The 13431-nt window shown below is 36.7% G+C and overlaps 1 protein-coding gene across 2 annotated transcripts in view; it reads left to right on the top strand.

Moving 5' to 3' along the window:
• The window catches only part of JMY (junction mediating and regulatory protein, p53 cofactor), a 105268-nt gene that overhangs the window by 48254 nt on the left and 43583 nt on the right, over positions 1-13431 (top strand). For both annotated transcript variants that reach the window (XR_003131947.3, XM_025437037.3), the window contains exon 3: positions 7060-7210. Coding sequence is in view for 1 of the 2 variants with exons in the window: in XM_025437037.3 (XP_025292822.3) it covers positions 7060-7210 (151 nt within the window). In the remaining variant the exon portion in view is untranslated. The remainder of the gene's footprint in view (positions 1-7059; positions 7211-13431) is intronic.

Genomic DNA, 13431 nt, shown 5'->3' with positions numbered 1-13431 from the left:
GCCGATGAACTGTAAACTGGATTCTGTGAACTGCTTCAGGAAGGGCCTGCATACGCTGGGATGAAATAAGTCTGCGATGATGCTCATTGGAACATCGAACAGGAAAGTCAGGTGATACACATAAGAAGAAGCAAATCTCTTCTCCTTCCTCTAGCCCTTTCTATCAGCAAAGCCTAGATGTGGTTCACAGAACCCTAACCCTAGCATTAGAAGGCCTAAGGATGAACTTGAACTGATGAACAAGAATTCATATTATATCTTTAGACTTTTGAAGTTAGGGGGGAAAAAACCCTACTAATTTAGTTTAAGATTTTAGGCACAATAAGTCCTTGAAAGTGTACAAGATTTGGGATCCCTGGGTGGCGCAGCGGTTTGGCGCCTGCCTTTGGCCCAGGGCGCGATCCTGGAGACCCGGGATCGAGTCCCACGTCGGGCTCCCGGTGCATGGGGCCTGCTTCTCCCTCTGCCTGTGTCTCTGCCTCTCTCTCTCTCTATCATAAATTAAAAAAAAAAAAAATTATAAAAAAAAAAAGCTTTAAAAAAAAAAAAAAAAAGAAAGTGTACAAGATTTAATCATGTCATTGAAAAGTTGTGTATCATAACGTGTTGAATAAGTTAAAAATTTGGCTGTAGTGTTCAATTTACTAAATTTCTGGTCCCCACTTAAGAATATTAGTCTTAAACCTTTTAACTTGAATATTTACAAATCAGAGGTAATCACAACAAAGCACAAACCTCGATGGTTTTGTTAGATAGCAAACAAGTCTTCTGAGTCCTCCTATCTGAGCTAAAGTCTAAATATGCCACTGACTCCTTAGTATCTCACAGTGGTTACCTATTGCCTCAAACTATAAATTCAGCGTGACATTTTAAGGCCTCCTAATAGTGATCACAACCTCCTTTTCTAGTCTTATCTTCCATTATCTTTATCTGTTTTACCTAAACTCCAGACATGCTGGACTGTTCTGTCCCTTACCACACTGAACTTAGCTGCCTCTAGGCTAGTCTTTTGCTCAGGTTAATTCTTGCCTCCAGTAGGCCTTTTGGGTGGTTCTACTTCCCCATTTATATTCCATATGTATCTATCAATCATACCCCTCCTTTAGAGCCCTCTACAGTTTTGAACCTCAATAAGGTACATCCTGAGCTAAACAGCTAAATGTGTTCTTTTCTTACCAAACGTGTCATTTACCTTGAAGGTCTTAAAATACTTTTTTTTCTTTTTATAGAGACACTCTTTTTTTTTTTTTTTTAAGATTATTCATTCATTCATGAGAGATAAATAGAGACAGAAGCAGAGACACAGGCAGAGGGAAAAGCAGGCTCCACGCAGGGAGCCTGAGGTGGGACTCGATCCTGGGACTCCAGGATCATGCCCCGGGCCGAAGGCAGGCGCCAAACCGTGGAGCCACCCAGGGATCCCCCTATAGAGACACTCTTAACTATTTTTAATACCTAGATAAAATTCTCCTTGTTCATTAAGAATTTACTTATCATTCCCATTAGAAATTTTCTTCCCAGACTCAATACTGCAGCCTCTATAGCTGGTACATCGCATAGTATCTTAGGTATATTCTTTTTTTTTTAATATCTTATTTATTCATGAGAGACATAGAGAGGCAGAGACATAAGGCAGAGGGAGAAGCAGTCTCCCTGAGGGGGAAGGGACTTGATCCTGGGACTCGGATCATGACCGGAGCCAAAGGCAGATGCTTAACCACTGAGCCACCAAGGTGCCTCCAAAAGAAAGGTATTTGAAGTCTAATAGTTAGGGATCTATATTAAGCCTAGTATAATACTGATGCTGAAATGAATAATTAAATTATAAATGATTGTGTCATAGCGCTCACACTTAATATGTAGCACAGCTAGGTCTCCTAATTTGAAGACAGATTTCTACATCACATTATCCTTGCTTACCCTATCCTCCAATTAGATTGTAAATTTCTTAGGAGGAAGATGTGTACCTTACATTATATCCCCTGAAGCACCTAGTACAGTGGGCTCTTTATTCAAATTATATAATTGAAAGATTCCAAATATTAGCTGTCATAAAATCAAAAAGGAAGAAAAAAGCTACCGTATTCAGTAGTATCATGTAATTTGGGTCTTGGAATATGTGACTGGAGATACAGTAATTGTTTTGTGAGAATTAAAAAAATTCCAGTCTTGGTGAGTAAGGAATATGATATCAAGAATCTAAGCTCTTACTGACTTAATTATGCACTATTTTTATAATACCAGAAGTAGAGCTCAAGTAATTCTGTTTTCCAACTATTAAGGAGGGCATTTAAGTTCTGAGCATATCTCAACTTCCCCTCCCTCCCACACACACTAGGGGAAAAAAATAAGTCTCACAATTTTGCCTCTTGATGGTCCTCCTATATGAAAACAAGAGCTCATTGTTTGCTTGACTAGGAAGAGGGAAACTTCTGGGATAATGTGTTTTAGTTTTGTCTAGTTGGTATAGTTTGTGACCCAAAGAAGAGAGAGAACATTTTTTTGGTTCATGATTATAAAAGCAGTATAAGCAATACATACATAATGAGGATTTGGAAAGTACAGATTTTAAACAGAAGAAAAATAATTACCCATAATCTAACGACAAATGACCTCAGTAATACATTGTACATATTTTCTTGTTTCGGAGAAACAAGGATCACGCCCTGGGCCCTGGGCCGAAGGCAGGTGCTAAACCACCGAACCACCCAGGGATCCCTATATAGTCATTCTTGATCCCTCCTTGTGCTTTGCTATTTTGTCCATTTATAACACTTCTTATAAATTGCTCAATTGTGAGCTGAGTTTGTACTAAGTGATCTTGCATATATTTCCATCTCTATTTGGAAGCTTCTTCATTTGCTTAAGGAGCTAGCAGTATATTGTTTTTTAAGGCCAAAACCAAATGTTTTATATAGTTGAAATCATGTCTATGATTTGATCTGTCATTGCTTAATATTATAATCATTTTCCTTTGTTATTAGAAATTCATAAGCATTAATTTTGTATAGAATTGTATTTTTATAGATGTATTATCTGTAACATTGTCTATTGTTCGATATATCTGATACATTTTTTCCTTTATTTTAAGCAGCTTTGTAGTGAATATCCTTGGTTATTACTCTTTGGAAGTATTTTCTTAAATAGATAAAAAGTAGGTATTTAAAAAAATATCTTCAAAGAGTATGGTACCATAAAATACTTGCCAGAAAAGTTTTTCATCAATTTATAGATCTACTAGCATTATATGAGTTTGTGCCATGACCACACTAAGCTTGGTTACTTTTTTTTAGGTTTTTTTTTTTTTTTTAAGAGATTATTGGGACGTCTGCCTTTGATTCAGGGCATGATCCTGGGATCTGGGATCTAGTCCCAGATCGGGCTCCCTGCAGGGAGCCTCTGCCTGTGTCTCTGCCTCTTGGTGTCTCTCATGAATAAATAAATCAAATCTTCTAAAACAAGATTGATTATTTGAGAGGAAGAGAAGAGAGAACACAAGCAGCAGGGGAGGGGCAGAGGCAGAGGGAGAGGGAGAAGTAGACTCCCCGCTGAGCAGGGAGCCCCATGTGAGACTTGATCTCAGGACTCTGAGATCATGACCTAAGCCGGAGGCAGACACTTAACTTACTGAGCCACCCAGGCCCCAGCCCTGATTACTTTCTTTCTTTCTTTCTTTTTTTTTTTTTTTAATTTTTTTCCCCTGGTTATTTTCTAAGAAAATATTTACTTAGTGCATTTTTCTGAATGGTTTGTCTTTGTACTATCTTAAAACAGCTATTTCGTGTCTTTTCTCCTCCATTCTCCTGTACCAAACTATTCATATCTGGATGCTTTTTTCACAGGGGAAAATGGAGATCTTCAAACAGGAATTCCTCCCCATCCATTTACCAAATCTAAAACTTGACTTTCTTAATGGCCACAGAGAAACTATGCCTACATATACCAAGAGCATATCCTGTATACCAGTACTCTAAATCCTGTCATTTCCCATGTCCTTCTTATAAGGACCTTTCTACTATAATTAGCCTCATTTTTTTCCTGGCATCTGTATGTTTTCCTTTTGCTAGATACTTTTATCACCTCTCAGCCTATTCCATGATCTCCCATTAAAATAAAACAAAAAGCAAAGGGTCTACCCTTAAGCTTTGTCCTTTCTAGCACCACCCTTTTTCCTCTATTCATTCAGATCTCTCAGAGTATTTATTTAAACAAGTCTGCATTTCTTCTCATTAAAAACAGGTACAGAGCGAATTTTTAATTCCATCATTTAGGAAATATTTTAGATTGCCTATTTCATGCCAGGCAGCATGCTAGTGAGAAGCAAAATTTAAAAACCCAACAAACCACCAACACACAAACCTATCCATTCTCTGCTCTCATAGAACTTTTTCAAAGTGGGAAACAGTTAATATTTCAAGTTCACAAAATCTTAAATGGTTATGGTAAGTGCTGTGAAGGAAAGTTATCTGTATTACACTGAAGAGTTTATAATGAGAAGTCAGGGAAGACTTCCAAGAACTAGTAATTGAACTAGGATCTGAAATGTGATGGGAGTTAATAGGAAAAGGAAATTTGCTTATACTCTAGAACTAGAGTACCCACTAGATCTGCGGGTACTCGATGTCATCCTACTTGACACCTTAGTAGTATTGGACAGGGTCAGTTTCTCCTGAATCTTGCTCCTTATGTGATTCCATACTTTACTGGTGTCCCCACTTCCTCTGGCTTGGTTTCTTTTTTTTCTTTTTTTTAAAGATTTTATTTATTCATTCATGACAGAGAGAGGCAGAGACACAGGCAGAGGGAGAAGCAGGCTTCACGCAGGGAGCCCGACATGGGACTCGATCCCTGGTCTCCAGGATCACACCCGGGGCTGAAGGCGGTGCTAAACCGTTGAGCCACTTGGGTTACCCTGGCTTGGTTTCTATAGTTTATTCTTCACAGTGTGGGCTCAGCTCAGGGCTCAAGTATGAGCCTTTTTCATGACTTCCTTAGATAACCTCATTCACTCTGATGGCTGTTAAATGTCATCTTTGTGTCAAGGCTACCAAAATACATATCTCTAGTTATGACCTTTGCAAAATCAGACTTATCATATATAAGATGAAATCCTTGATTTCATCTTGATGGTCTCCCCTTTGAAACTAGCCACTCCTTCATTGTTTACTTTTTTGAGAAAATTGAAATTCTATATGCAAATTTTTAAAAAGATTTTATTGACTTTTTAAAAAAATCTCCACTCAGTGTGGGACTCGAACTGCCAACCCTGAGATGAAGAGTCTCATGCTCCACCAACTGAGCCAGCCGGGCACCCCTAGATATTTTTTTTCTAGACATTCTTCTTCTTTTTTAATAGAAGATATTATTTATTTGAGAGAAAGTGCACACGTGAGCAAGCATGTGGAGTGGCAGAGAGAGAAAGAGAAGCAGATTCCTTGCTAAGCGTGGAGCCTGTCCCAGGACCCTGAGATCATGACCTGAGCTGAAGTCAGTTGCTTAAACAACTGAGCTACCCAAATGCTCCTATAAGTCATTCTTTTTTTTTTTTTTTTTAATTTTTATTTATTTATTCATGAGAGACACACAGAGAGGCAGAGGGAGAAGCAAGCTCCATGTAGGGAGCCCAATGTGGGACTCGATCCCGGGACTCCAGGATCACGCCCTGGGCCGAAGGCAGGTGCTAAACCACTGAACCACCCAGGGATCCCTATATAGTCATTCTTGATCCCTCCTTGTGCTTTGCTTATTTTGTCCATTTATAACACTTCTTATAAATTGCTCAATTGTGAGCTGAGTTTGTATTAAGTGATCTTGCATATATTTCCATCTCTATCTGGAAGCTTCTTCATTAGCTTAAGGAGCTAGCAGTATATTGTTTTTTAAGGCCAAAACCAAATGTTACCTTCCTCTACGTTACATTTTCTGGATTAACGTGTCATTTTGGGGTAAGGCTGTTCTTTTAATCTGTTTATGGCACCATTTAGAGAATGCAGCCTGTGTTATTTCTACTTGTGAAGCTTTTTTACAATTTTTTTTGGTGGCTCATGATATTTAGTTTTTTAGTAGTATGCCAGGCATGGGTTAATATCTATCTTTGTTTTTTTCATCATCTTAATAAGATGCTCACTTCTCATTGAATTTTTAGGCTGTCTTTTCTTACTATATGATAAAGCAGGATAGAGGGCACAAAGGATCTGTTGCTAGTCTTTATGGATTTCACCTTTCTTCCATGTTAAACATACCTGTGTAGTAATTTTATATACTTTTATATTAATACTGTCTGTACTGTGAATTTTACTATAGCATTCACCTGGTACATCCCTGTCCATCATTTGGTTTTCAACTCTCCTTTGTCCTTTTGTTTCAGTTGTAACTCTCGCAAAATAGTCTTTTTTTTTTTTTTTTTTAAATGAATGTACTTATTTATTAGAGTGAGAGAGACGAGATCTCGAGCCGGGGGTTGTGGGGAGGCCAGAGGGAGAAGTGGACTTCTGCCTAAGTAGGGAGCCCAATGTGGGCCTGGATCCCAGGATTCTAGGTTCATGACCTGAGCTGAAGGCAGACGCTTATTAACAGATTGAGCCACGCAGGCGCCCTCTTGCAAATAAGTTATTTTTGTCTGTTACTTTTGTTTAGAGGTCTTTGATAGATGGGCTGGTTTTCGTAAATTCTCAGTCTTAAAATTTGAGTTTTCAATTATTTTATGTCAGTTGTAAAAGTATTTTAATGGCACAAATAATTTTTAATCTAAAAATATAATTATCCTAAGGAGGAAATCTATTTCCTCATCTAACATTTTGCTGTATGTCCTTTGTTTATATATGGAGGAGGGGATGATGAAAAAGAAGATAGAAGATAAAAGAGGAATTGGGAACCAGTTTTTGCATCTGATAGCTTTAACATTGTTAATTTACTTATTTTGTAAATTAATAACTTGTATTCTAGAGCAAGAGAAAAATATTGTTTTAGGCATAATGCCTGATATCTAAATTCAGTGAATATTTAAGGAATGAAGAAAGAAAGAAGTGGGCTTCTTAATTTTTCTTTTTTTCTCTAAAGATTTCTATGGAGAATGATTATCTCGGTCCCCGGAGAATTGAAAGTCTACAGAAAGAAGATGCTGATTGGCAGCGAAAAGCTCACATGGCTGTGCTGTCTATTCAAGACCTTACTGTCAAATATTTTGAAATAACAGCAAAAGCACAAAAAGGTGAGTTTCCTAGTATAGTTATCCTTGTTAGATATTTTTGAAAATGAGTGGGTTAAGTATTTCATGTTTGCAGGAGTTCTATAGAATAATATATAAAGATTACTCATAGTTCTAGTAGTTAAAAGATCACTATTAGCAAATTATGGTAGATCCTTTCAATCTTTTTTGGGCATGTATTTACATATTCTTCACCTTTAAAAACTAGCAATAGAGTGTTAGTGTAGCTTAATTCAATTCTGATACTAACCAGTTATAGATTCCACAGCTTAAAGGCCCAGGTCCCAATGAGACTGCCCACATTTAGACCAAATAATGACATGTTTTGGGGTTCCCACAGCCTTTTTAGGTTTGTTCATTTGCTACAATGATCCACAGGACTCAGGCAAGCACATACTTAGGAGAATTACAGTTTTTAAACAATACAAATCAAGATCAGCCAAATGAAGAGATATTTAGGGCAAGGTCTCTGAAGGTCCATTCCTTCCAATTTTCTTCCACACATGGCCACAGAAATCCTTCAGTAGCAGTTTAAAGTCACTGCTATTCATTTTTTCATGATCTGCCTGACATTAACATAGTTTAGCATTTAGGTTATTCCTTCAGCAAATCCACATTTCCTTAGAAATTGTACTTGAAGCAGATTATTCCTTCAGAATGCCAGTGTACCAAGGAAGAATGCTGTCTTTGATTCTTTAGCATCATTTGACATTGTTATTTAAAAAATTAAAAAAATAAAAATAGTTTGAAAGTATCATGTTTTTAAATTTTTATTTCCTTCATTATGACTGACTACTGCTTTTTAAAATGTAATAGTTGATATTTGCATATCCTTTTCACTTAATACTTTTTGGTAGGTTTTTTTTCTCTTAATGAATAAGAGATCCTTATATTGGTTTATTTTTATTATACACTTGGACATCTATTGCAAATATCCGTTCCTAAATTTTAACTTTTTTTTATTTACAAATTTATTTGTAAAGACCATTAGCTTCTAAGAATGATTTTCTAAAAGTCTTTAAATTGTTACTTATATTTTTTGAAGTTTCTGGATTCCTCCAAAGAGTTAAAACCTACTAAAATCCGGGGCAGCCCCAGTGACCCAGCGGTTTAGTGCTGCCTTCAGTCCAGGACGTGATCCTGGAGACCCGGGATTGATTCCCATGTCAGGCTCCCCGTATGGAGCCCTCTGCCTGTGGCTCTCGCTCTCCCTCTCTCTCTGTCTCCTGAATAAATAAATAAAATCTTTAAAAAAACACTAAAGTCCTTTCATATATTTGGACATACTTTCATCTACTTGGATAAGCCTTTTCTTATGCTCTGAGTAATGACAATAGCTTCATAATGAAATGTATTACCCAGCTTATTTTTTTTTAATTTTTTTTAAAAGATTTTATTTATTTATCCATAGAGACACAGAGAGAGAGAGAGAGAGAGAGGCAGAGGCACAGGCAGAGGGAGAAGCAGGCTCCATGCAGGGAGCCCGACGTGGGACTCCATCCAGGGTCCCCAGGATCAAACCCTGGGCTGCAGGCGGCGCTAAACCGCTGCAGCCACTGGGGCTGCCCTACCCAGCTTATTAATTACCCCCTCCTCATTATTTTTCAAAAATTTTGGGTGTATAGTCAATTATTCTAAGATAGTACTATAATCCTATTCTTAAAAAATTATTTCTTCCCAAAGTAATGTAATTCTTACCAGAACGACAATACTGTAGAATTTGACAAGAGGGTTTTCATATTCATGGGATGAGTAAATGTTGTTTTGTTGTATGTCAATATGATAATTGAAAAAATTATGTAGTTGATATATCTTGCCATTTTATCCAAGTCTTTTGTTTTCTTCCAGAAAGTTTTGTAGGGTTTTTTTGTTTTGTTTTTTAAAATCATCTAGGTTCTACACATTTCTCAGTTCTCTTCTGGGTGTTGTGTTTACTTTCTGTGATAAGAAGGATAGTACTCCTATTAATAGGTTTTATTTTTTAATTTTCAAGCCTTTGGTCCTGTTTTGTGATAAATAGGATATAGAATGTGTTGAGATGCTTAAATATTTCATTTCTGAACAAAGTGAAATTTAGTAGTTAACTTTTTAGTGATCATGTGATTTTTTGTTGAGTAAATGTTTTTTGTTTCTTGGACTTAATGATTCAAAGAGGTAGAATTATGGTTAGCATTTAATGTTTGTAAGTGCTTTCTTGAATTGTTTTAATTCTAGTCAGTTATAACTTTTTAATATTGATGTGAGTGATTTTGTGCACAGAAGGTAGAAAAGGCTTCTTTTTATGATGCTCATTGCTACTTTGAAAACTCATAGATAGTATCAGTCAAGTTTAATGCATCCCATCTTTCCTGTTCCTGAAATATTTGGCTAGACATGAGGGCAGTACTTAGGAAGTTTTGAGTAAATCACATTATTTGCTTCTCCAGTTTTATTTTATTAGGAAGATGGTATCCCATCCTTTTTAAATATTTTATTTGAGAGAGAGCGCGTGAGCATGAGTTGGGGGGGAGGGTAGGAGAGGGAGAAGCCGACTTCCTGCTAAGCAGGGAGCCTGATGTGGGATTGAATCCTATGATCCTGGGATCATTATGACCTGAGCCAAAGGCAGAATTTTAACAGACTGAGCCACCCAGGTGCTCAATGGTATCCTGTCATTAAGGAATTTTGAAAATCACATCATCTGTTACCTGCCACCATTTTTTTATCCTCTGTTCCTCTTATGTACAATTTAAATACAAAAGTATTTATTTAATTGAAAACCCATATTAAGGGGCACCTGAGTTGCTCAGTCAGTTGACTGTCCGACTCTTGATTTCAGCTCAGGTTATGATCTCAGGTTCCTGAGATCTGGCCCTGTCATGGGCTCCCCTCTGGGCCTGGAGTCTCTTTGAGCTGCTCTCTCTCCCTCTGCTCCTTCCCCCACTTGCACTCATGCTTTTTCTTTCTCTCAAAATAAAATCTTTAAAAACATATTAAGGGGTGCCTGGGTGGTTCAGTCAGTTAAGCATCTGTCCTTGGTTTAGGTCATGATCTTGGCATTCTGGGATTGAGCCCCACCTAGGGGTCCCTGCTTGCGGAGACCCTGCTTCTCCCTCTGCTCTTGCCCCTGCTGTGCTCTTTCTATCTCAAAGTATTTTTGAAAAATAAAAACACATGATGATGGGATATTCTGTTGCAGACATTAAAAGGGATACTGTAGACAACTATATGCATATGAATCCAACAGTCTTGATAGAATGCAACAGATCTTTGTCAAAACAAAAAACTATGAATAGGCACACTTGGGTAGCTCAGTGGTTAAGCATCTGCCTTTGGCTCAGGTCTTGATCCCAGGGTCCTGGGATAGAGTCCCACATCGGGCTCCCCACAGGGAGCCTGCTTCGCTCTCTGCCTATGTCTCTGACTCTCTTTCTGCATCTCTCATCAATCAATAAATAAAATCTTAAAAAAAAAAACTATGAACAAATCAAGATGAAATTAATAACCTGAATATTCCTTTAACTTTTCAAGAAATTGGATTTGTAGTTAAAAATCTCACACAAATGAATTCTCCAGGTCCAGAGGGTTTCACTGGCAAATTTTACAAAATCCTTTTATATAGTATTACAAGCTTCTCCTCCAAAATACAGAAGAGGAAGAAATAATTTGAATTTATTAAATGACATCAGCAATATCCTAAATCCAAAATTCCACAAAGACAGTACTAAAAAACCCTACAGATCAGCATCCCACCTACATATTGACAAAAACCTATGACCAAGTGGGGTTTTTCTTTCTTTCTTTTTTTTTTTTAATTTTTATTTATTTATGATAGTCACACAGAGAGAAAGAGAGAGAGGCAGAGACATAGGCAGAGGGAGAAGCAGGCTCCATGCACCGGGAGCCTGACTTGGGATTCGATCCCGGGTCTCCAGGATCGCGCCCTGGGCCAAAGGCAGGCACCAAACCGCTGCGCCACCCAGGGATCCCGTAAGTCGGGTTTTTCTTGATCGAAGAAAATCATGTTATCTGAACATCAATGTAATCTACCACATTGAAGGTTACAACAGTGGTTTTTAACTAGAGGTGATTGTGCTACACAAAAAGACATTTGGCTGTCTTGAGACCTTTTGGGCTGTCTACTGAGAGTTACTAGTATCTAATAGAGGCCATGGATTATATGAAGCATCCTATGTCACATAGGACAGCCCACCCTAGGACTAAGAATTTTCTGGCTCAGAATGTCTAAAGTGCTGAGTTTGAGAAGCTTTAAATTAAAAAAAAAAAAAAAAAAAACGGTTGCTGAAAAAGCATTTGACAACATACAACATGCTGTGTGTGATGCAAACAGTGAGCAAACTAGGATTAGAAAAGAACTTCCTTAATCTGATAAAGGAGATCTGCAAAAATCTCATAGCCAGCATCACATTTAATGGTGAAAGACTGAATGCTTTCCCCATAAAATAGGTTAAAAGGTCAAGAATGTTTGCACTTATCCTGTTCAACATAATAAAATAAATCTTAGTGGTAATAAGGCAAGAAAACAAAGCATATAGTCGGAAAGGAAGAAATAAAATGGTTCCTATTTTAGATGATGTTTATTTTGAACATTATATTAAATTTGTAATTATGTAAATTTATTTTTAAAAACTCTTCTAACTAACAAGTGACTTTCTCAGGTTAATAGGAAATAAGGCAGCACCCAAAAATGAGTTCTATTTATCTATATAAGCAATGAATAGTTGGAAATAGAAATCTTTTAACAATTCCAAAAAAAAAAAAAATCCATTTATATTAAGTCTAACAAAACATGTACAGGATTTATATGCTTACAGTTACATACCATGATGAAAAAAAATCAGAGATGTAAGTAAATGGATAGACATGTTATGTTCATGTATTGGAATGTCCAGCAAAGTAATGATGTCTGTTCTCTCAAATGATCTATAGATTTAACACTGTACAAAAGCAGGGCTTTTCCATGTAGGTTATAAACAGGCTGATTCTAATTTACTTGGAATGGCAAAGGAACTAAAATACCTGAAACAGTTTAGAAAGAAAGAAAAACAGAATCACATTGCCTGACTTTTACAAATTACTTTACAAATTATAGAGCCACTGTGGTATGGTATAATGGAAGGGACAGAATAAGAAATAAGTTCACAATACATGGCCATTTATTCTTTGACAAAGGTGACAAGCACCTAAAAAAATGTTCAGGACCATCAGTCATTAGTATGCAAATTAAAACCACAGTGAAATACCAACACATGCCTATTAGAATGACTAAAATAAAAAAATACAAAACCAAGGGCAGACTAGGATGCTGAGTAACAAGAACCCTCCTTGTATTGCTGGTGGTAATGCAAAATTATACAGTCTCTCTGGAAAATGAATGCAATTTCTTATGTAAGTTAAAGATATGCTTACCATATGATCCAGTAATCTCGCTCATGGGTATTCACCTTAGAGCATTATGACAATTTAAAAATGTAAAAGAAAAAAACCAGTGCATTAAAATATTGTTTCCTTAAACTTAAATAATAGCTTAAAGATGACTTTCCCGACTGACTGTAAGGCATTTGGTTTAATGTCTACTTTCTAGATGCATTCTTTAATGTTTTAAAAAAATTGCGTTACGGTTAAAAATATATAACTATTATAGGGGCATCTAAATGGCTCAGTTAAGCGTCTGACTCTTGATTTCCTCTCAAGTCATGATCTTAGGGTTGAGAGATTGAACCCCACATCGGGATCCTTGCTTAATAGAAAGTCTGCTTAAGATTCTTTACCTCTGCCCCTCTCCTTGTTCTCTCTCAAATAAATTAATTTATTAAAAAATATAATAACTATTATAGAAAATTTAGGATATTCGAGTGGGGGAACTCTACATAGTTATCTGTAATCCTATTACCTATGCAACCCCTTTGTGTTTCTTTCAATTTTTAAGTATATGGCTTATTACATAATTGCATTAATTTTGTATGTATTCTATATGGTTCATAGTTCTGGCTGTGTACAGTTCTGTTGATTGCCCTTATTTTATACTTCTCCAATTTTAAGCAACACCTTTTTGTACATGACAGCCATCATTATAGGGCTCCATATGCCTCATTAGAATCACTGTAGACTTCTTTATATTTCACTTCTGGTGACTTTATCTTAGCAAGAAGCTTTTTTTAAAAAAAGATTTTATTTATTATTCATACAGAGAGAGAGGCAGAGACACAGGCAGAGGGAGAAGC

This window comes from Canis lupus, chromosome 3, assembly GCF_003254725.2.
Source record: "Canis lupus dingo isolate Sandy chromosome 3, ASM325472v2, whole genome shotgun sequence".
Classification (NCBI taxonomy): Eukaryota; Metazoa; Chordata; class Mammalia; order Carnivora; family Canidae; genus Canis; species Canis lupus.
The sequence above is the reverse complement of the archived record's forward strand: the minus strand, read 5'-3'. Positions and strand labels throughout refer to the sequence as shown.